Source organism: Ursus arctos, unplaced genomic scaffold (assembly GCF_023065955.2).
Source record: "Ursus arctos isolate Adak ecotype North America unplaced genomic scaffold, UrsArc2.0 scaffold_4, whole genome shotgun sequence".
In the NCBI taxonomy this organism is placed as follows: Eukaryota; Metazoa; Chordata; class Mammalia; order Carnivora; family Ursidae; genus Ursus; species Ursus arctos.
The window spans coordinates 81,732,439-81,757,514 of NW_026623056.1; the positions used below are offsets into that span (position 1 = coordinate 81,732,439).

The 25,076-nt window shown below is 46.2% G+C and overlaps 1 protein-coding gene across 3 annotated transcripts in view; it reads right to left on the minus strand.

Moving 5' to 3' along the window:
• Positions 1-25,076, minus strand: part of TIAM1 (TIAM Rac1 associated GEF 1) — a 466,206-nt gene that overhangs the window by 125,929 nt on the left and 315,201 nt on the right. For all 3 annotated transcript variants that reach the window (XM_057306891.1, XM_057306890.1, XM_048214774.2), the window contains 2 exons: positions 14,835-15,014; positions 5,000-5,973 (listed from right to left, as the gene is read on the minus strand). In XM_057306891.1, the coding sequence (XP_057162874.1) occupies positions 5,000-5,962 (963 nt within the window). In that variant the 5' untranslated portion in view covers positions 5,963-5,973; positions 14,835-15,014. The remainder of the gene's footprint in view (positions 1-4,999; positions 5,974-14,834; positions 15,015-25,076) is intronic.

The window sequence follows — 25,076 nt, forward strand, 5'->3', positions numbered from 1 at the left end:
ATCTGTACCAGAACTGAGGATTTTGATCTTAGAATCTGAGGGCACATGAGTTGGAATCTGTTCAGGAATGAGGAGGTAGTACGGTGTGGGGGGTGTGGGTTTCTGAAGAACGACCCCAGTCAGTGAGTCAGGAGACCTGGATTTGAATCCCGTTGCGACACCTTGTCAAGCCTCATCTCCTTAGATACACTTCCTCCCCTGCGAAGCGAGGGGGCTGGACAGAGAGGTGATCTGTGAGCTGGACATGAGTCCACGGGGGCCAGAAGCTCTCGTGGAGAGCTCTGCCTTACCTTGTTCCGACTCCACACGCTAGGGTGTGAAGGATTTCTGGAAACGCCGAGGTGGTCAGAAACTGCACAAACACACAAACATGTCAACAGCTGTCACATCTCCACAAGGGGCTCTGAGCAGGGGCCCCTCGCTCTCTCAAGGCCGTGGCTCCTCGAGACCTTCTTGGTAAGAGCAGCGCCCATTCTTCCATCTTCGAAGTGGATGAATGAAGCTCTCCCCACACGTCCTGCACAATGGCCCCAAGCCAAAGCTTCCCTTTGAAACACAGAACCTGGCTCCAAGACGCTCCGCCAGTTGGCGGTTTTCTCTTTCCACCTCACCCACTGGAAGTCTGAGACGCAGGAGGGCTGAGCTCTAAAATACAAAGCCAAACTACTCCCATCACGACGAATAACCAGCACTGACTGAGCTTCTACTCTGCGCAGGACAGCGTGCCCAGAGCTCCGTACTCACTCCCGTGTGGAACTCACACGAGCCCCGTTAAAGAGGCACCGAGATCCATCCAGGTTACATAACCGACAGAAAACAGGGCTTGGACTGACAAGCTCAGCTCGGCTGGATCTCAGAACATCTTCACGTGCTACCAGGCTGCTCCAGCTCTGTCTGTTAACCATGGGAATATCGAGACAATAAGGTTCGGTCCAAAAGACCAGTGAGGTATCCACGAAATCAAGGGGTGATCTCCTCTGTATCTCTACAGAAATCAATGCAAGGAAACTCTGCTTTAAGGGGTATGGGCAAACCCTCCCAACAAATGAATACAAACCGACTCGCAACACCAATTTTTACGCCACGTACTGAATTAAATAATTCCTCAGCACTCACTGCGTGGCAGGCATATAATATGTACCATTTTCTAAAAACTACATGTGAACTCCAATGCCTCATGTTTCAGTAACATGTCCAACTACTGAACAAATACAAAAAACAGGAAAAATGGTCAAAAACTCTTTTTTGATCATTTCCAAATCAAATGAAGTTGTTCACATTATTTCAGATAAAACATATTTTATCCCAGGCTTAGAGGCCACGCTCTGGGGGCCAAATGTCTGCCAGAAACTCTTTTTCTGGGGAGTAAAATTGCTGACAGACAGTTACAGATCTGACTACGTCACCAGGGCAGATGAGGGAACTTTAACATCTCTGATCCAAACTCGCTGAAGAGATCCCCTGGGTCAGAAACTTTTACCAACAACAACAACAAAAAAAGAACAAAAAAAGAAGTCTTTTCAAGGAAGCTTCCACACCCACTGTCTCTTAAAATACACTGTTTGGAACATAGTGGGTTCTCAAGAAATCGCGTTGGATGAACACGCCAAACTTAGACGAGGAAGCGTGGGTGGATGGATAGTGTTGTGTGCATAATTCTGGGGTTTGTTTCAAGTCATTAAAGATCCTCACTCAACATCTAAAGTCAATACGAAAATAATTCTTCCGTTCATTTTATAGACTCCGCAAAAGCCTTCCATGCATGGTGCCCACTCGGGTCCCCTAATGGCCCCGTCAGAGGCTGGTGTTGCTCGCCCTGAACAGAGAAGGAGCCTGTCGGGCACGCAAGATGGAGTGACTTGCCCAAGGTCACTGGTCAGTGAGGAGCCAGCCAGGACGTAAATGGACTTCTCCGGATTGCGAGTCTGTTGCACTCTGCATTGCATTAAGCTGCCTAGGCAGGGACTTTCTGAGACACCACATTGAGATGATCTCACTTCCATATATTAACAATTTTAGAAGGCGGCAAGCCAAAGATGGAAATTTCATATAACAATGACACGTGAGAGCTTGCAGTGGCACCGGCTCTGCAGGAGAAAACTGCTCTGCCCCTCTCTTCTGGGTGTAGTCAGCCGTGACTCAAAGGCTCAAAGCCCCATCAGTTGGGGGGGGGGGGGGATGAAGCAGAGGTCCAGCCGTCCCCGGTGGGGTGGAGGGGAGGGCACAGAGCTGGGGAGCCAGAATACATCCAGGCATCCCTCTTAGATCTCACACAGAATATGTGCTAATGGGGGGTGCCTGGGTGGCTCAGTTGGGTAAGCGTCGGACTCTTGATTTCGGCTCAAGACATGATCTCGGGGTCCTGGGATCGAGCCTTGCATCCGGCTCCGTGCTCACTGTGGAGTCTGCTTAAGATTCTCTCTCTTCCTCTGCCCTTTCCCCAACTCTCTCTTAAAAAAAAAAAAAGGAAAGAAGTCCTACTTGGCATTGTTCCAGGTAAGAGGGATGGTCACAGGTGATGCTCATTTCTCAACTGCCTATACCATGCACCCTTCTCTCCCTCCTGAAGGCCAGCAGCCCCTCTCTTCATATCAGCCCCGCAATGCTATTCTGGCCATGCCTTCAAGACAGAGCCTTCAGCCCCTTTCAGGTCCCAGGACAGATCACTTATCTCACCTGTGTCTCCACTTCCCAAACCGACAGTGAGGAATAGCCCCCCCAGGGTGGGCAGAAGGACCACAGTGGGGTTATTCCGTCATTCCTACCGTTAATCTCTCCCCAGAAAAGAGATGGGGAAAAAATGCAGGTGTGTGTCTAGATGTACCATCACGCTCACCTCCTCAGACTGCAGAGTCGACCTTTCCAACAGCTCTGTTCCTAAGACACAAGACTTGGACAGCAAAAACCAAACCACCCTGGGCCCTCAACTCCTATACCACCACTAATAAGGAGCATAGCAAATTCTCCCCTACTGGCTGCTTCCAAAGGACCAGGCACTGTGTTACTGCATTCCATTTTCTCGAAAGGCCTTATTATTATCCCCATCCGACGGGGGTTTTTTTGCCCGAAGTCACCCAGGTGAGAAGGGGTAGAACCACAGTGCCTGGCTTGGACACCATCAGCAGAACTTGCCCTCCAGCAGATGAATGGAAAGAAGAACATTGCAGCCTACACATACGCTGGAATATTATTCAGCCTTAAAAAGGAAGGAAATCCTGGCTACGACATGGATGAATCTTGAGGAAATTCTGCTAAGGGAAGTAAGCCGGTCACAAGAAGACGAATATTACGTGATTCCACTTACAGGAGATCCCTAGAGTAGTCAAATTCATGGAGACAGAAAACACACTGGGGGTTGCCAGGGGCTGGGCGGCAGTGGGGGGAGGGGGATAAGAGGTTGTTGATTCACAGGGACTGAGTTTCAGTTTTTCAAGATGGACAGAGTTCTGGGGACGGACGGTGGTGATGGGTGCACAACAGTATGAATGTACTTCATGCCACTGAACTACCCACTTCACGATGGTCAAGACGGCAAATGTCACGTGTGTTTTTATCACAGGTAGACGTAATTTCGAAAAGAAAAGGAGGGGAGAGGTCAAACACGGGTTCCTTTAACCCATATAAACCTGGAGGAACATACAGTAAGTTTTAGTTATTCTAATACAGAAGTCTAGAGTAGTAGAAGAAACAAGAAACACTCTCCCCTGATGACTTGTACATGAGAACTTAAAATTCCAACATAAAATTAGAAACCTGAGATTTTTGGCAATTTTAAAAATCTGCTCTCCAGCAAGAACACAGGCAGTCTAATGCCAATTTTCTTTGCCCCCTCCTCGGGTTCCCCACCATCTGCCCATTATATTTAGACCCCCTTCCTGAGAGAACTTAACCTCGACATGCCTGTGTCACTTGTATGGGGCAGCACCATCCCCTCCTGGTCAGGTCGGAGGGCACCTGCTGCTTTCCCACTGACCGCAGGGCTGTTCACGGGTCGCCCTGCTTGCTGACGTGCCTTTCAAGGCAAATGGGCTTGATCTGGATTCCTGATTCTGAAGCCCCGTCATGCAAACCACGAACCCATCCTCAGCACAAGCCAGGACTCCCAGAACTCGGCGACCGGGAACAGCAGGACCAGAAAAGGACCGAGGCATGCAGGAGTGCATGACGGGCTCCGAGGCTCCCGGGAGTATCATTACCCATTCAGGTGATGAGTTCTCTTTTCATTAGCCATGCACTTGTAAAAAAAAATCTTTGAAAACTGTCTTCACACCCACTGTCTCCTGCCCTGGACCCCGGAGCAAGGCAGATGAGCATTTTTACTCCCATTTTTCAGAGGAGCAACTAGAAGTCAGGGTTTGCCCAAGGTCAGACCACTTGTTGGCTGCAAAGTAGGAACGGGAACCCGCCCATGTTATTCCTTCCGCTACACCTCCCTCCAGAGACAGGGCTGGCCAGCATCGCAAGGAACAGGAAATTGAAATGGCTCCTGGTAAGGCAGGAAGCCTGCCAACCTCCGAGAGAAGCTGACAAATGACCAGAGCCCGCCCTGAATCAAAAATGCCTCCTCCAAGGAGCTTCCGACGAACCTCTCTTCCCACCTGCGGCCCTGGAGAGCTCCTCCAAGAGTCCACAGCCCACCGTGCCCATCGGTCCGGGGAGAGGAAGCAGGCTCAGAATAAGCGAGACGCTGTTCAAGATCTGAGTTGGAGAGGCAGCAGTTCCCTAGTATGAACTTATCAGCTTTATTCTCACTCCTACCACATCACCCCCCCCCCACACACACACACACTTGTTCCTTAATCCCACCCCTAGCCACAGAACTGGAAGAGGGGCGAAGCAGAGCCGAGGCGAATCCTCGGGGAAGCAGCCCCAGCTGTGGCAGGCAGCAGGCACACGGGGTAAAACCGACTCAAAGATGGGGAACCTTGGAAGAGCAAAATCATGCACTTCGAGTCATGCACCATTTCCAAAATATTGAAACAGATTTCAATCACTTTACCTGAGTTGTTTTTGCTCTTCTGCCTTGCATGCTGTTGCTATGGCTAATTTGTGGGTTGGTGGCACCTTCAGAGAGACAGTGAGATTTCCTACAGGGAAGTGTGTTATAATTACTATACGGAAGAGACTCTTCGGCAGCAGCTGGTGGCATCTTACGGTTTGCAAGATCGGGAATATCAGACACCAGATTCCGGCAGTAGCCTGCAAATTTGCTCCTGGGCCCCCCGTTTGCCGTCACCCCGGAGTTTTTCTGAGCATACAGGTCACCCAGGGAATTGGCACGCTGACAGGTGCTGAGCTGCCGGGGGCTCACCCGGGGTTCCATCCCCCGAGCCTCCTCGCAGTCTTTCTCTTCGGTGGAACCCAAGATCTCTTCGTTGCTTGTTAAATGTTCTTGGCTCAGATCAGAGAGTGAGAATTCCAGGCTGTCCTCCCGCCAGATGTCTGCAGATTTGGAGCGTTTCTTCTTAAAGCTCGCCGTCTCCATGAACGTGGGCCCATTGGATGTATAGGGACGCTGCCTCCTGCCCCCGTCAGCCAAGTACGTAGCGTCATCCCCGTAAAGCCGGCTCTCCTCCGAGTCGGGCATGCTCTGCACAGAGGCGGCTGTGAGGACGATGCTGCTGTCTACGCTGGGAGGGATGGAAGAATCGGTGTACGACACGGGTCTCAAGCCCATATCCACTCGGTCCACCCAAATGGGGCTCCCGAAGTCCTCTAGGGTGCCTTCCTGGGAGAAGGGCTCCAGGCCATTTTCAGCCAGGGACTGGGGGATGCTGGGCGTGCTGCTGGATCGCGTGCTTACTTCGGAGTTCCTGTGGATCACCTTCCCCGAGGACGCGTGCCTCGTCCGCCGTGCCTTGTGCGACAGGCGCAGTGAGCGCGACGTGTGCTTGCGCCCCAGGCTGGCATGCTTTTCTCCATAAAACTCATGCTCTACATTTTGACTTTCTGCGTTTCCCATGGTTTTATGGTCTGCAGCATGGGAGGGGGGGGAGAAAGGAGGGGATAAGTGAGTCACCAACGGGTAGTTTAACAGAAAGAGCTCAGGGTGCAGGGTGGGCGAACAGCTTGGCAGGTGAGAGGGCATCACCTCTGCCCACCTGGCAGGTGCATGGACTCTTACACGCTAGCAGGTGAGAAGTAACATCACCCACTGAGACTGGCCCTCCCGAGATGAGAAATAACCCAAGTAAGATATGTAGAGAATTAAACTTGTCTTTGCCCAGAGGGAAGCTGCCCACGGGGCCCACTGCTATGTTGCTTTCATAGGGCTGCTAACCCTTGTGTTCCTTCCTAAACTCTATACTTACAAAGCTCTGCTCCTCTCCAGACACTGAAAACCCTGAAAGCATAAATGGACTTTCTGTTGGAAATTATATGTATTTCAAAACGCAGTAGCAAAACTGAGAGGTGCATTTGATAACCTCCCCCCTTCCTCCCCCCTCCCTCCCTTCCTCCCTCCCTCCCAATGTTTCAAAATCAATCAAAACTGGAAACACTCAAGAGGTTAAGTCCAATCAACTCTTCTTAGTTCATCCAAGTCAAAAAGAAAATGGGCTTTTACCTTAAATTTAATTACATTGCACAGTATTCTGAAAACCTTAACTTTTGGTGTTTCAGAGGGGGCGTGAAGTGGGAGGAGGGGAGAGGGAGATGGGCAAAACAAAATAGAAACCCCGCTCTCTGCTTAGAAGCAGACTAATGGGGTTTATTTCTGGGAGCAAATCCAAACTGAGAACATTAATCTGGTACAGAGTGCCCTGCAAACAGAAATTCACATTATGAAACCACTAAATGTGATTCAGCCTTTTGGGGCTACCCAGGTTAATTCAAGTCCTTCCTTCACATTTTCCAGTCTCTCTCCCTGACCTGGTGACTGTTACACACAGTGGGAAAAAGAAAGACCTTCAAAGCTCAGCAACTGTGACTCTCTTAGCTTATTCTCCTTACTCTGTTCTTTCTCTGTACCATTAAATTGTATGCACTTAAGATACACACATAAAAGTGGCCAGAAAAGAAAGGAGGGAAAATATAGTAGTTGGGCATTTTCCTGAGCTGATGCTTCCAACCACCTACATAGTCATTCATTCAGAAATACATACTGAGCACCTACCATGCTCTAGAAGCCAGAGATACAACAGCGAACGAAAGAGACACATTCCCTACTCTCACGAAACGGATACTGTAGCCAGGGAAGGTAGACAATAGAACAGTGAAAGGCACCAGGGGGACACCGAGAAGGAATGGACTAGGACCAGACAAAGAGCGTGAAATGCCCTGGACTATAATACATCGATCCAGGATCATTCTGTAATCTCACTCTTCAGCCTAAAACACGCCATCAGCTCTAATGAGCACATCTTCGCTGAAACAAAATTGGCGGCAACAGGAAGGGAAAACCTCCATTTTATGTTCCAGCGAGATTGGAGGGAACTCAGACAGGCACCAGATGTTAAGCTATTCCCATACTGGAATATTCCCTACCAGGTCACACATGATAGGATTCCAAAGGGAACTTTCCAAGAAGGAGAATCTCCTTTTTCCTGGCAGCAAGTATATTTCAAAGCAGTTAATAAGCTCGTGCCTCTCTGGCTGGTGTCGTTAAGAAGCAAGGAAAAAACAAAAACAAAACTCAACACACTAGAGGGAAGAGAAGAACATCAACTGTCCATCCACGACCATTTATGTGGTCTATATTCAGAATATCACATGCTACATTTTGAAACTAAAATAAATAAGCGTTTCTTTTTTTTTTTCAAGATTTATTTATTTATTTTAGAGAAAGAGAGGGCACCCATGAGTGAGAGGGGCAGAGAGAGAGAGAGAGAGAGAGAGCCCGAAGCAGGGCTCGATCTCACGACCCTGAGATCATGCCCTGAGCCAAAACCGAGAGTTGGATGCTTAACTGACAGCACCACCCAGGCGCCCCAATAAATAAGCCTTTCAATAACTAAAGGCCATGGCCAATTCCTTAGAGTTCTTGATCTTTTTAAGTACACCTTAAGATACCTGGGTGTATCTATACGTTCTGTCAACAAAGAATAAAAAGCTTAGAACAAGTGTTAGCAATCCACTTTAAGAATCACACAGGTTTAAGTCTAAAAGAAGGAAAGAATGATGGTGGAAGAAAAGCAAAACTGTCCCCTCACGTCCACGAGGACGTATCCGATAAAATTACCCTCCGTACCCTCTACCCTCCGTATCTGAAGTTTGCAAATGTAAACTGACAGCATATTCCCAACAACACATTTTTGGTGAGGCTTGTTTCTGCCAAGAGAAAAGCAATCAAGTTAAAAGCCTCAGGAGAGGTTTCCTAAAGGAAATGGCCCCAACCTTCAAGAATTACAGCACCCGATGCATCACTCTGACGGGCCTGTTATATTAATAGCATTTTTAGTAGCAGAATTCTTTTCAGCCAGCCAAGGTAGGAAAGAAGCCATTTTTATCTTCAGAACTAGAATTTAGAGACGAGTGCCAAATCTCCTAAATCCTACCAAGAGAAATTCTCAGGGGATGACCTAAACAGCGTCGGCAGGAAGTCTGAAGCAAGTCAAGAAAAATCCGTTTCTAGGGACCTGTTGAAATACCCCTTAATTTGAAAGCTTTTCCTGAAAGGTTGGTGAGAACCATGAGAGCCCATGTGGCGCTGGTGGGGGGACTGAGAAGTAACAGATGCATGAAAAATTAAAATTGCTCGTGGCATCCAACAGACACCATCTCCCCTTTCAGGGACCACCTCTGCTCCACAGGCACCCCCTAGAATGTTGGTGAATTGGAACTTGTAATCCTTTTCCTGTACGAAGGTAAAATAAATGCCCGCTGCTTCCATCATCTAAATACCTCCCTATTCTCTGTTTAACCCCATCATTGATCTTTATTGCAAACAAAAAAACCGAGTTCGTAATTTACATTTGCACCCGCTCCATTCCTGTGAGTCAGGAAGCAACGTCGGGGCAGAAGGCCGCTTTCAATTCCTCGGTAGCCTCTACAGAGGCTGGAAATGTTCTACTCCAGACAAGGAGTCAATGTTCATGCATTTTAGGAACAAAAACAAAAGGTGAGTGATCCGTGGTAGCTCACGAACTGGAACATCAATCACACTGTCGCGAGGGGAGAGCAGAGATTGAGGTCAGACTGAAATGCAAAAACCAGGACAGAAATTAAAAAGAAGAGCGTCAGAATAAGAGTACTCAATCTCCAGCCGGAAAGCGTCACCAGTTTTAAAGTCATTAAGACTATCACTTCCTTATGTAGCATGTTAGTGGTTCCAAATAACTTGCACTTTCGGGGAGCACTTAGTGGGAGGGGGATTAGGCAGGAGGTACGGGGCAAGATTTTATCACAAGAACAATCTTCAGTATTTAGACCTCAAGTCTGGCTTCTCATACTTTCTTTTCCAAGGTCTATGTTCTGGCTACCCGGGCCTGCCCCAGGGCCTTTGCCCATGCTCTTCTTTCTGCCTGCAACCCTCCTTCACTACCTCGCTCGCGTTCCAGATTGTTCTGATTTTGACTCAGATATTGCCTTCTTAGGGTGACCTTTTCTGGCATCTCTATCCAAAATGACAGCCCCTCCCACAGAGCTCAATCCTTCCCCCTCTTCTTTGTTTTTCTTTTTCTCCTTAGCCTTTATCACAATTGTAACAGACAATGTATTTCACTTACTTCTTAACTTTTTCTCTCCTTCCCCACTAGAACCTAAGCTTCAGGAGGGCTGAAAGTTTTGCTTGTCTTGTTTACTGCTGTATGCTCAGTGCCTAGAACACTGCCTGACAGGTAAAGGTGCTCAGTGGCAAAATAATGAATGAATGAATGACAAAATAAACTTTAATCTAGAATGCAGAAACTCATACGACTGCAATAAAATGGAGATGAGAATGGAACCATAATGCAAATTAGGGAACAATACCACAATGTACACTAGAGAAAACACACACCAGACTTAACCATGCTAGCCCCTTCCATCAGCTGCCTCGAGGCCACACTGGTCTTCAACTTGCCCCTTGCTCTCTGGCTCCCTTCCACCCGAAGACCTGTGTAGGTCCCTCATCCCAGACCATTCGACCCTGCTCCACTGTGCACCCCACCCCCAATTACCTAGCCAAAGAATGAAGGCCTTGCTCCTGCCTCATTTCACTGAATTCTTGCCCTCACTTCTTCCCTGCCTCCTCTTTTGGGAGCAGTCCCTGCAGAGGTTCAGGAAAGCATCCAGAGTTAAGAAGGTACCCTTCCCCATTGCCTAGGTGGAGAGTGCAGGTGTGCTCAGCCTCAGAGGACCCAGGCAAAATGGAGGCAAGGGAGACATGGTGGCACGTTGAGCAGGGGGTCATGTGACAGTAGTACAGGGTCAGAAAATCGAGATTCTTGGGGCCAGAGCTCAAGGACATTAGAGGGAGTGTGAGTTTTTCCAACACCATGATCTTTCTCTTAACGTGATCAATTAAACTTTTCAAGTAATCCTAGTACATTCCTTTAAATCCACCAAGTTAAATCCACAGTGAGCAAGTGAAAAGGTAGCTTAAGGAACTTGATCAATAAGAACAATCGTTAGGTTCATACATTCATCAGAGAAGTGGCCATTTCTCAAGGACAGCTTTTTTCGATGTACCAGCCTGCTAAAACTTGGAACTATACATACACAAAAAAATGTTCTCATACATATAAAAAATGCCAAATTCCTGGCTTTGATAATTTACTATAATTATTTAAGAGGTAACCATTAGGGAAAACTAAGTGAAGGGTACCTACTTCCTCTGTACAATGTCTTGTGAATCCGTAATTATTTCAAAATTTAAAAAGCAAAGCCTTAAATAACTGAAATATTCTGGTTAAATGAAATTTTTGTTTAAAAGTGAGACTTTGGGGGTGCCTGGGTGGCACAGCGGTTAAGCGTCTGCCTTCGGCTCAGGGCGTGATCCCAGCATTATGGGATCGAGCCCCACATCGGGCTCCTCCACTGGGAGCCTGCTTCTTCCTCTCCCACTCCCCCTGCTTGTGTTCCCTCTCTCGCTGGCTGTCTCTATCTCTGTCAAATAAATAAATAATATCTTAAAAAAATAAAAATAAAAGTGAGACTTTGGGTGTGCCAGGGTGGCTCAGTCAGTTCAGGGTCCGACTCGATTTTGACTCAGGCCATGATCTCAGGGTGGTGAGACTGAGCCCCACATTGGGCCCTCGCTGGGCCTGCTTAAGATTCTCTCTCTCTCTGCCCCCCCACTCATGTGTGTGCTCTCTCTCTCTCCCAAAAAAATAAAATAAAAGTGAGAGTTCCTCAAAATGAAACATTTTAAATCTGCTTTTACAGCTGAAAGCCATCTAAAACTTTCTAATGTAGTCTCAACAAATTAGGCAATAAAAAAATAAGCATGCACTGGGGCGCCTGGGTGGCTCAGTCGGTTGAGCATCCAACTCTTGATTTCAGCTCAGGTCCTGATCTCAGGGTCGTGGGATCAAGCCCCACATCAGGCTCTCTGCTCCACGGGGAGTCTGTTGGAGATTCTCTCTCTCTCCCTCTACCCCACCCCCTATTCTCTCTCTCTAATACATAAATACATCTTTAAAAAAAAAATAAGCATGCACTGAGCATCCTCTAGCATCTCTTATCAGGGAATACAAAGTAAGCACAGACCAGTGGTCCGAAGGGAGGTTAAACAGAGAGAGCTGATTAACTGGGGATACCACCTCTATCTTAATAACGTAGTGAACAGAACTGAATTGCCAATATCTGCTGCCAGCCAAGATGGAATTAGGCACTAGGACTGACCTTTCCCTCACTGATAAAAAACTAAAAAAACTTGGAACCAAAGAAAAGAGCAACTACCGCAAAGATTCCAAAGTGTAGGGACAAGTGGCTGAGTGGGAAAGGGCATTAAAACCTGAAGAAGCCTCACAGGCAAGAGTGAGCTTCCTGGCTTTCTCTTCCAGTCTTACGTGGACATACACCTCTGACCTCCCAGGCAAACAAAACTTCCCAAGACACGCCCCACTGTTCTGGCCAAAGAACCAAGAAGAGTGGCCCCTGCCACCCAAAGAATGAGGGGGATCTCAGAGGAAAAACTTTTAAAGCAGCTATCACATGGTTGAAACCACAGGCCAATGTGTTCTGGGACTCAGATGCTAGGAAATGTATGCAAAGCACACCCAAATTCATCAGTGAAGCAGGAAAAAAATTCTTCTATATTAAAATGTTTTTCTTCGGGTCCCTTGGTAGCTCACTTTTGGTGAAGCATTTTGATTCTTGATTTTGGCTCAGGTCATGATCTCAGGGTCATGCGAGAGACCCCGTGTCCAGCTCCACATTGGGCATGGAGCCGGCTTAAGATTCTCTCTCTCTTCTCTCTCTCTCCCCTCTGCCCCGTCCCTGCCACTCACACATGTGCTCTCTCTCTGTCTCTCTAAAAAATAATAACAATAAATAAAATGTTTTTCTTTAGAAATTCCCTCTCTAAAAAGCAAAATAAAATAAAGCAGCTACTGTAACTATGCTCCCTGAGTAAAGGTAAGCACTCTTGAAATAAATGAAAAGGTTAACTGCTTGCAATGTCTTCGCAAAATCATTATGAACAACAATTATTATACAGGAGTAGAGAAACAGAACACAAATAAAAAAGAAAGGTAAAACCTGTATGATCCAAGATAAATCATGCAAGCTGTGTTTCTAATCACACCAATGTTACATTTTCTCCATATTACATGAGAAAACATTCCAGTTAATAGAAAACCACCCCACGGCCAAGGTCTCTGGGCACAGAGGAACAAAGAAAAATAGTCTTGTAACTTCAGATCGTTCAGAAGGAAAAGAGTGAAAGAAAGAAGAAGATACAAAGGAAACTAGAAATAACCTCATCACCTTGAGAACTAAGGAGCCTATATTTTTATGGTCCAGGAAGTCAAATTCCCTAGATGAGACCAGCAGTTCAAGCAGTCCCCCAAACAGACAGCCGAGTGACCCACCCTTTCCCCAGTCTTCCCATTCTTCATGACCTACACCCAGCCTTGTGGGTGAGCCTGCCAAGGCTTGCCCTGTTCAGAAGGAGATAATCAAAAAAGATCATTCTACTATTGGGTCAAACATCACTGGAGCAGAACTCTTCTCATTCTCAGACGTAAAAACTCCCATTTTTAGATGTACATCCAAGAAAATGGTTTTGAGCAGGTTAAAATTTTCTTTAAGACTACTAATAATATGTTCACTTTCTCTCTCTCTCTCTCTCTCTCTCTCTCTCACACACACACACACTAAACCTGTATAATAATTTTAAAAGCAACTATTCTGGATAGAGTGATTGTGGGTAATTTCAATTTTCAAGAATTATACCTTATTTTTTTTTTTTTGTATTTTCTGAAGTTTCTGCACGAAACCTGTAATTCATTTTAAGGAAAGAAAAATAAATAAAACATGTTAACATGTTTTAAGTCCCTGGGTTTTTGGGTAATTGAAGAGAGTGAGGATGTGGGCACTATGCTGACAGCTACAACAAACGACACCAAACCCAAACTCACAACAGATGGCTGCGGAAAATTACCTAAGGGAAAGAAAATACTATCTAGCTTGGATTTAATCACGCTTTCTCTACATTCCAACAGCACTCTTCTTGACCTCTTCACATGGTATCTGCTACGTGGTTATTTGTACCCTGACGCACTTGTCTTGCTTTCTATGGACCCCCTTCCCACCTTATGATAATGGCCCAGTGGCAGGGACCATGCCTTAGCCATGCCTGTCCTGGTTACCTAAATATACTAACGTCTTAACACAGCTCTCCCCAACGGGAGTGCTCTTCATGCTGACCCCCTTATAATACGGGCTCTTCAAATATATAAAACATTAGAGCTCCTTGGTGGGCCCAAGATGACCCAATTCATATCAAATTCAAGTCAAAAGTGAACTACTAAAGCAAGGTTTCTCAGTCATCGGTAAGGACCTTGTGAAATCCAAGCATAAGGCATTTAATGATGCATATAAATTGTAATTATTAATAATATAATTTTTCACTCCCCTGAGGTATTTAAAAACTTATTAAAATAAACATAATGATCACCCTTCTATGACTTGAAAACAGACCTCCAAATTTGCAGGAGAAAGGATGAAATGTATTTATTTCAAAGTTAAATTTGAAGCAAAAATCACAAGACAACAGATTGCAAATTTAAAATTAGCTTCTAGTGGGAGGTCTTGGTTTCAAGCCTGTTTTTTCTCTACTGGAGGCTGAGCTTGAAGACGGGTGGGGTAGGGGGTGGGGGGGGAGCTAAGATTAAACTGAGACAAAGTTCTGAAAGTTTTTGCTAAATCTTTACAAACCCATGAAAAGTGTTTTGCCAAGTCACACGCAAATACCCCTAACACAAGAGACTAAACAGGAAAGTTTTGCAACAAATAAAAGATGATCTTTGATTTAGAAAGATTATTATTTTGACTGTATTTATTTTGCTTTTTAAAGATTATCCAAACCAGAAACAAAATATATCATTGTTTTGAAGTGAAGATTTTGCAGCTAGGTTTGTCTTTTTCAAACATAATCCAATATAAAGATGGTGAAGCTCAGGGATAAATTTAAAAGACCCTGAGGGCAATTCACTGGGGGAGAAAAGATCTCATAGGTATTGGCTTTCTCTTTTTCTTTTTTTTTTTTTTAAGTTTTAACGCTAATGCTTTTGAATTCTTAGATGGGTGTAACCCTAATCCAAAGAAGTGGTTCCAAATTCTTTTTCCCACGAGCTACATGCAACCCAGCAATTCCAATTCACTAAAATGTATCTGTCCCACCACTTTGGAAGCATTTCCATTAATTCATGCAGAAGTATACGGACTCAAAACGACATACACGAACCTACCTTACAAGGCAACAGGGGTTCCCAGCCCAACTTGCCCGAAGAGCACTGTGGCATTTAGATACTGAGATTGGAAATGGCGTCAGGATGAACGGTGGCGGGGACTGGGGAGAAGTCTCAGCACCTGCCCCTCGGGGAGGCCATCATGGTCTCACCTGAGTCTCTGAGGATGTGCCAAAAACCCTGCAGAGGACAGAAAAGAGAAGGAAGCGGTCAGCCAGAACACAGAACATGGGCCTTTTCCATGGAGCCCATTCTCCTCAGTTCTCCAACATCCATCTTGTGTGCGACAGCAAGCCCCAAATCCAACAGTGCAACCTTTAGCTACAGGTGTCAAGTACAGGCATAATCAGATACATAAATAAGGACAAGCGTATCTATATTCACGGTAAGAACCACTCGTACAGACTAAGTTACCATTTTCCTCTCTTTCTACAGATCAAAAGTAGCAGATAACAGAAACAGGTTACTATGGAATCATTTCCATGGCTCCCTCTTCATCTGCAAAAGGTCTCAAGGAACAGAGCTAATCAATAAAAGGAAACAAGGGAGTTCTCAGTTGGTATCAAAGCAGAGCTACATTTACAACAAAAGTTGAAGAAAACGCTGAAAGACGAGAAAACACACAGAGCTCGTCACATACATGTTTTCAGCTGGCCAAACATCAAATTCAGAGGCAACTCGTGAAGAATATGGACAGAAAAGAATTGAGTGAAATCTCTAAACTGTTATTTAACACAGAGGATAAACGGACAAGGTCAACTCCAGTAACAAGCAGTATGAATGATATATATATATATATATATATATATATATTTTTTTTTTTTTAAAGGAAAAAAAAAAGCCTACCTTCTGAGATGAAATTGCCAATACTAAGGAAGAAAGGAAGAGAGCCTGAGAGTTCCTTGGGGGGTGGGGGGACTGCACCTTATCGCCCTCCTCCCAGACGTCCCTCTGTGGGGCTGCCCGCTGCCCCTACCCATTGCCAGTGGGTCCAGCAAGGTGAGAGCCCGGGATGCCCAACGCTTTGAACAGGGACACGGAGAAAACTGGAAGGCAGCCCCACAGGGGCAGTAAATAAATGAATGCACACATCCGCAGAGAACAGAACAGTCAGCGGAGGTGCAGTTTTTCCTTATCTCGGAAAATGTGCTATTTAACCTGAAGTGGGTGACTCACGCTTTGCGAGGAAGGGAGCACGCGTCCTCAGCAATACCCCATTATTACCCTACAATACGTGCCCTTTCCATAATTCCCCCATTGCTAGCTTGTTCTCTCTCTTTTCCTAGGCATCCTTCGGAAGCTGTTCTCTGCACATTTTCAAATTTTCAAAGCAGTTCCTGAATTGCCTAGGAACTGGCAGAAATTAATAAGCAACAGCCCATTTATATTGAAATGGACTCATTACGGTACCAGCTGCCAATAATTTGCAAGGCTGGATTCTTGCTGGCAAATGGGGGCGTGCGGACGGCTGCCCTTCCACCTGCACCACAGAAGCTGATAATGCATTTTCTTATACTTTAAAAGAAGTACGTATTCTAGCTACCAGAACTACAGTTTTTCTCCATCTACACAGCCTTCTAATTCCTGAGTAGAAGAACACTGTGGGGAAGAAGACGAGCATTACAGGGCATTATTTATAAAACACTGCAGGAAAACAAAATTGAGTTGTATCTGGTAGAATTTCTGTCTGATCTGGGTGGGGGAAAATTCTTTCCTGTGACTCCGGCTGCAGAATTGACCCATGACGTGGACGAATGAAGAGCCTCACTACGTTCTTTTGCAATCAGCAGATATGCCGTGGTTGCAATGTGCCAAGAAGTACTCATTTTGCCTGGAGTGGTTGGCTGCACCAGGGAACCTAAGAACGGTTAGAGTACTCGGAGTTTTCTTCGAGAACTGCAAAGAATTCAGGTTCAACGGAAGGCAGCTACGCACCAAGCTCCATGCTGGGGGTTTGAGCCTCGGTCCTACTGCATGCTTCAGGGCAAATCCTGACCTCAACAGTCACCTGCAGGGTGGTTTGGGGGCAAACTCTACATATCACCCCTCTCCACACAGAACAGTTCCTAAACCACTGGGTTATTACAAGCACTGAAGAAGATCATCTATGTTACGTGACTAGCTTCGTGCCTACCCCATGGTCAGTGTGCAGTAAATTCATTAGCTACGATTCCATCGTTACTCAGCATTCGTACACTGTGAGAAGTGCGCTGTAGAGAGCCACGGTTACGGGGGCTTCCTGAAAACAGGATGCCTAACTCACTGAAACTGGGTCCGTGCTGTAAGAAGGATGACATGAGTCACCTTAAATTTGTTGTGGGGCAACAAGGGAATTGACCGATGTAGCTGGAAGACGTGATCTACTCGATGTGTCGCGGCGCACACACCAGCGGCCTGCTTACGTTACACTGACGGGGCATGAACGCTGCGTGTACCTCGTTTTTCAGCCTCATTCTGATTCATCGTCAACTCCTAGAGCCCATTTCTGTGTCAGGTGTCAAGCAGTTTTCACAGGGAAGTGTGCGTGCTGGAGGTGGGGAAGGAATTACCAAAACTCATCTCCAGCTTCACATACCTGCCAAAATTGACAAGGTTGAGGGGTCCCATGGCCCCAACCTTCCAGTCTGAGGTGGGCTGACAATATGACAGATGTCAGAAATACTGTGTCCATGAAAGTTGATCCGTAGCTTCTCCTAAAGTCTGACAGACCAGAACTTTCTTTTTCACCTTCAAAAAATACTCCTAAGGAGCATCCTTTCATTTTTAACTCCTCGAAAGTTCCAGAAACTGAAGTATATAAAGGGGTATTGCACTTGCCCTCAAAATACCCAAACTCGTGCACCAGGCTCTCTTACTTATGTGACCTTGGGCAAGTAAAGGATCTACTCTGAAACTCAAAAGGAAAAATGAGGATGTAAGATTATCTACCTTACTTACCTACCTAAAAAGATGGTCAAACAGTCTACACAAGTATGTTAACTTTGACTCTGTTCATCGTGACTTCAGTGCCCAAAACTGTTCCATAGTTAGTGAATTAATGAGAATCAGGAAGTTTCCCCTTGCCTTAAACCTTAAAAATGAGGAGCAGACGGAAGGGGGCCATAGAGGTCTTGGATCAAAATCCTGAACAAGTCAGAATCCTGAATATTTATTTTATATGTAATAAGCACCAAAAAAATTTAGTTTTTAGTACTCATATGTAGTCTAAAAATAAGTATTGGATAGATGGATGGATCTGGGGCATTGAAAAATTTTACATGGTTCAGAAATTAAAGAAAATTCACTGGTCATCTTCTTTACTTATCTTTTAACCATCATTTTATTTAACAAAGGACTCAGTAGTAAGTTACTCTGAAAAATAGATAATCTAGGGGCGCCTGGGTGGCTCAGTCAGTTGAGCGTCATGCTCTTGGTTTCGGCTCAGGTCATAATCTCAGGGTCATGAGATTAAGCCCTACATCGGGCTCCATGCTCAGCATGGAGTCTGCTTGAGATTCTCTCTCCCTCTCCCTCCCCCTCAGTCCTTCCCCCTGCTCATGCATGTGCACCCTTTCTCTCTCGAAAATAAATAAATACAATCTTAAAAAAAAAAAGATACATAATCTAAAATAGAAGAATTACTAACCCAGAAAAACCCCCAAAGAAACCCAAGGGAGTAAGGGTAACCATGCACACCCTATCAAGCTACCCGGCCTGTTCCGTTTATCGTAAGCTTTGTAACAGCCAACGCCAATTGAGAAAACATGGCAGCTGTATAATTCACAATTCCTGATCAATCGTTCAGAAGAAGGATGAATGTTCTTGGTACCAAGATCAGATAGAAATTCCCACGGTGGTCCTCTGAGGTCACTGTGATGTGCTAAGAAATGCTCTGGGCCGGGGCGCCTGGGTAGCGCAGTCGTTAAAGCATCTGCCTTCGGCTCAGGGCATGATCCTGGCGATCCGGGATCGAGTCCCACATCAGGCTCTTCTGCTATGAGCCTGCTTCTTCCTCTCCCACTCCCCCTGCTGTGTTCCCTCTCTCGCTGGCTGTCTCTCTGTCACATAAATAAATAAAATCTTTAAAAAAAAAAAAAAAAAAAAAAAAGAAATGCTCTGGGCCATACCCTTCCACATGGGCTCAGTGACACATTGCATATGGATGTTTCTTCTTGAGAATTGATTAAAAAAGAAAACCACGACTCGGTAACAGAAGTTCTGAAGAAGTAGGATACTGCTGAAGAGTGGAGAGGCTGCATAACCTTCCAGCAAATTCTCCTTAATCACTGTTTGCTCTCCACAGAGTCTGGAGGGGTGGTAAGGCTCTTTGGCTCAGGCCCAAGTATGGCTGGGTCATGCTACCAGATGACCACCGTCATCTGGCATGAGGGGAGGGAGCCACCAGGGGTGAGCCTGTGCGCCTTGTGTGAAAACTGAGACTCTGGCACAGAGAAGAGGTGCCATACCTTCCCTCCCAGGAAAACCACGTGACAACTCAAGGCAGGACAGGGATTCTCAGCACAGATGCACGGGCTACGATGGGGGTTCCCAGTTCCTACTCCCTAGAGCATGGATGACATGGCTTTGGCTCAAGCATGCTTTTGAGACAGGTAAAAGCAGACACCTATATCAGCTGAACAGAATCCCTGGAAGTTCCCACATCTGAACACTGCGCTAGGTTTGAGCAGCGCTACTTGCTGGTGGATCCAAATGTTTCCCAAGGTAACTGAGGGAACATGTTCATAGAATCAGTATTTTCCAGCCCGCGATAAGTCAAGAAATCTCTCCTAAAATAATAACTTTAATTTTAGAGCAGTGAATCTTTGGCAATACTTAACCAACAGGTTCGGCGGGGACAGACATTACCATATTTCATAGGAGTAAAGTCAGTGTGTTTCAAAGTGAAGTAACATGTTCTACCCCGATTCAGCGCGATCTACCATTTATGGAATGCTTACTATCTGTCTGGCAGGGTGTCAGTGGCTTTAGGCCAAAATACTCTTCTAAGTTTCCCTCAGTTCTTGGTGTTTATTGTCTTGCAGCTACAGTTGGACACTGGCAACTGCCAACGCTTACAACCCCAACATTGCATCACTCACTACGAAGCTCCCTCACAGCTTCGTCCAAGAGAGTTTGGAAATAGCCAGTCCCAGAGGGCTGTATTACACAGCTGGCCATCAAATCTCCCCAACACCCCCAGGGCCTGGCCCAACTAGGGCTCAAATGAGGCCCAGCTTCCCGAAATGGATTGAATAGCTTTTTCAGGGCAGGCCACAAGAACCACGTAATTTCTCAAAAATCTAAGTAGCATCATTCCCACTAAGAAGCCGCGAAGCTACTGAACACTTGAGAATTCCACCCAACATTCCAAGAGGAGTGACCATGTGCTGTGAGAGCCCACTTAGCTCCGGGCTCCTAAATTCTCAATTTCAAGTTTGAGTCATGTCAAGAATAGCACGCCCATGTCACTGCAAAAGAGAATGGAACATTTGATCCCCAATGAAAATGGAAGTGGAGCTGACCATGGTTAACTGCTAATGCTGAAATCTGTCCTTCAGCATTCCACCACGCTGTGGCTTAACTTAACGGGGTGTTCCCAGGGAGGGAACGAGGTGCCCGTGAGAGGACAGTGGGAGAGGACAGCGCTCCGTTCAAAGTGCTTCCATACCTCCTGTGAGACCTACCAGAGTGTACGATCCTTAAAGTGCACACCAGAATTATCTTCTCCAAAACACATCAATGCCTTAGTTAGAAGAGATTTCAAATGACATCTTTTCCAAAATCAAGTCACCCAGGTCCCTGTCTTTGGGCAGACCTGCCTCCTAGTCCCTCACTAGCTGTAGAAGGCTCTCCAGGCACAGGAAGAAGCCTCAGATCCCAAACCACTGGGGCCGATGGGTGTGGGTTAGGGCAGCTCTTCTTTCACAGTCAGAGACTACACAGCTCCAGAGGGGGAGTTTGGCTCTAGTTCTTTCTGGCTTTTCACACCTGCAGTTTATAGCCTGGAGACTGACTGAAGAAGGGGGTGTCTCCATTCTGAAGGACACGGCCTTGGGTGAGCAGTTGAGTGGAAGGGTACTCTAGGAGCAGGGACTCTCACACTCGGCAGCTGCTGTCTACCTCCAAGACCTTCCCCAGGCACTCCCAGGTGACCGAGCGGTATGAAAGGGCCACCTGCCATTTCCATGCTGGTCTCCAACCCCTACAACATGGCCTCTCCTTTCACCTGTTCTCTCGCTGAGCAGCCAGGAGGCAAGTCTTTCAGCCCAAAATGTAATCAAGCTGTCAAAAGGTCCCCCTTCTTCATCAGGAAGCAAAGCAGGATGTGGTCACCCTGGCGATTTGGTTCCATTTGCTGCCATACAGGTACGACAGTTCTCTGACCTGGAGCCGCCTCTCCCACGCAGCATGGGAGGGCCACCCTGTGAGTCAGGGAAGAGCTCCCTGGGGTGAGGCCGTGCACCCCAGCAGTCGGTATGGCAACTATGCCTGCCAGCAACAGGGGCTGGGACTGCCTTCAACAAAGAGGAGAGAGAAAATACCACAAGACCCTCTGGAGAGGTTAATGGGCTGGGGAGCCCCTGATTTGCGCTGTTGGTCCCTCATGCTTGAGCCTAAAGGACCCATCAGAAAGAATCACACCCCCCAGCTGGTAGCGTGGCTGCTCCTTGGTTCTGTTCCTACTGCTGGTGGTATTTGTGTTGGCGAAGGCATGCATGAGATGGCAAATTCTCTAAGAGAAAATGACTGAAGAGATTTCAGTAAACCAGATACTAAGGATGAAGAGGAAAGAAGGGAAACTAAAAAGATAAAGTGTGTATGTGTGTATATATTAGGTTAACAACATAATTTAGTAACCAAAACTCAGTTAGCAAATATGATAGCTGGAAACACAGCTGCCCTACATAAAAAGGGACACTGTAACAGCTCCCGTGCAATGCCACTGGTAAGGGGATACTAGGAACATCAATCCTGATACGTGCTTAGGTGGTAACAGAGAATTTTAATCAAAGACTAAGGAAAATATTTTAGTGCAGCAAAGAATCTTCTACTTCAAGATAAGATGCTTTGTGACAAAATTTGTTTTTAAGATTTTACTTATTTATTTGGGAGAGAGTGAGCAAGAGAGAGAACACGAGTCGGGGGGAAAGGGCAGGGAGAGGGGGACAAACAGACTCCCTGCTGAGCAGGGAGCCTAACATGGGGCTCGATCCCAGAACCCTCGGATCATGATCTGAGCTGAAGGCAGATACTTAACCGACTGAGCCACCTAGGCGCCCCAGATTTATGACACATTTTTAAAGGAATTCCTTCCAAGGATTTTCAAAACGGCGTTGATTCTTTACCGGTAAGTCCCCATCTTCTAAAAAGGAAGAAACTGGGGCACCTGGGTGGCTTAGTCGGTTGAGTGTCTGACTCTGGGTTTCGGCTCAGGTTGTGATCTCAGGGTCCTGGGATCAAGCCCCGAGAAGGGCTCCACACTCAGTGGGGAGTCTGCTTCTCTCCCTCTCTTTCCCTCTCCCTCTACCCCTCCCTACTCGATCTCTCTCTCGCAATCAGACAAATAAAGTCTTTTTAAAAAAATCAATAAATAAAAATTAAAAGGAAGAACTTAGGGTTCACTCATTAGACAAGAGTGACAGAACAATGTTCCACAGACCTCATATTCCAAGGTAGTCCCAAAATGCTCTTTTACTCTCTCATTTTAAAGTAAAAAAAAAACCCCAAAAAAACCCAAAAAACAAACAAACAAAAAAAACCCTTTTAATAGCACATATAAAAGTAGATCTTAAATAGTTATGCTTATGGCTATCTAAAAACTGCTTGTGAATTGTTTGGGGAAGAATCTACATAATTTTGCTAACTGCTACCAAGAGTAAACTCAACCAACATTTACTGAGCACCTACTGTATGTCCAGGATGAAGAAAGAGACCATTTTCCTTATGATGCCCCAAATCTGAGTAAACGATGGTCACCTATCCACGTGGAGACAGGGCTGTCAGGGCTCATCTGGTATTGTTAATAGTGAATGATAAGAAATAGGCTAATTCTGCCAGAAGAAGCTGTCTTTGAACCTGGTCCTGATGGGCTAATACGATTTGGCTTAGCTTGTGAAGATGGGAGGAAATAAACAGAGACAGGAGGGAGTGTGCAAAAAAGCGGGGGGGGGGGGGGAGGCGGGGCAGAACTTTCCAGGGAAAGAGCAAAGGCTCTGAGGGCCTAAGGCATCAGTTCAAGGTTGTAGAGAGGTAGATGCATGAGAGGAGCTGGAGGCGGTAGGGCTAAAAAGATGGGTTGCGGCTATGGCTGCTACACAAAGGACTCAGACACTATGTGCAACAGAGAATGGGATGGGATCTTATTAGCAGAGATGTGCAATCCAACCCTTCTTCCCAGCGCGCCCTGGCTAGCACGGAAGAGAAGGTGGAGGCTTGCTGCCACGAGCCAAACAGGCAGTCACTGGCTGGAGATAAGGTGGCCTGAACTGGGACAGTGAGAGCCCTGAAGTAATAAGAAAGACAGGCAGAGTCACCAGGACTCAGTGGCCCCATATTTACTGTCAGAAATGAGGAAGGAAGGAGAAAAAGAAGGGAGAGATGCTTCTGACGTTTCTAGTTTGATAACTGACAAAGAAGGTGACAGTAATACCTTCCACCCTGAGGTCAGAGCACCCGATTCCAACGTTTTATCCTTGAGGGGTGGAAATTCATAGTGATCCTACTAGAAATGTGGTGTCCCTTCCATAAAGGCACAGAGCGACCAGGGTTGGATTACATTAGCAGGGGAAGGAAGGAAGGAAGGAAGGAAGGAAGGAAGGAAGGAAGGAAGGAAGGAAGGAAGGGAGGGAGGGAGGGAGGGAGGGAGGGAGGGAGGGAGTAGGCATGAGGGAGGGAAAGAAGGAAGATAGGAGGGAGGGAGGGAACACAGGAAGGAAGGAAGAAGGTAGAAACCCTGCCAAAAAGCCTGGATCAGGAAGGATTTATGGAGACACAAATATTGGCTAATTCCATTGTATAATCGAAGAACTTCAAACACACACACACATACACACACACACAACCTCTGATGACCTGTAAGAGGCCAGAAGTTTAAAACTTTATCTCAACTACGCCTTCTATTGACTCAGCCAATGGCTACAATAACAAATGGATGAAATAGCATCAATAACTTAACACAAAAATAAAATGCAGCCTCAGGTTTGGTGCCACGAAGTTAAAATGTAAATCAGATTTGAGTTCAGCCCCCAGAACTCTCTAGGTCCACAGGACACCCACCACGCTCCTGACTCACCCTGAAACTGGGTTTATCATCTAAATAAGATCGTCAGCTACAGTGAAACGCACGTGGGACGCACACAGCAGCACGCCAGACACCACTGCCAATGTAGCATTTGAGGACAATCACTGCCCCTTCCACGCATGAGTGAAATGGGATGCTGACGGCAGACCACGGTCTGGTTATGCCAGAGAGCACTGGGGTACGGCATGTGACAGTGGGTTCAGAGCCGTGGCAGGAAAGACATGGACACACTTTACGGCCACATGCAACGCTAGTCAATCCAACCTTCTTGACCATGCATCTCTTTAAAATAAAAGGATGGTCTGGAAGTTTCTGTGCTCCTTATACTTGAAAGGAAGTCCACGTTTCTTTAACCTGCTTAAGTTAAAACCTGTATCATAACTGGAACCATCGTGAGATTCTCTTTCCACTAAATTCATGATTCAATTAAGGCAGGAAGTGCCAGTGAACTTGGCCCCGGCAATGCAAGACGGAACCACCAATTCTTACTTTAAAGGCTGGTGCAAGATCCTTCTGGCAGAATAACGACCAACATTCATCCTAACTGAATTAAAAATTGGGAGGGAAGGGGCGCCTGGGTGGCACAGCGGTTAAGCGTCTGCCTTCCGCTCAGGGCGTGATCCCAGCGTTATGGGATCGAGCCCCACATCAGGCTCCTCCGCTGGGAGCCTGCTTCTTCCTCTCCCACTCCCCCTGCTTGTGTTCCCTCTCTCACTGGCTGTCTCTGTCCTGTCGAATAAATAAATAAAATCTTTAAAAAAAAAAAATTGGGAGGGAAATGAAAAGCACATGAAGTGGTTGCAGACTTGATTTTTGAAAGTAGAAGGGAAAAAAAATTAAATGACTTTTTTATGACTATTCCCTGTAGTCAAAAGAGGATAATCCGCCTCTTTCACATAAAGACAGTTCCTGGGAAACCATGGGAACGTCTCTGCAACAGCGATACATCAAAGTCCCCGTGC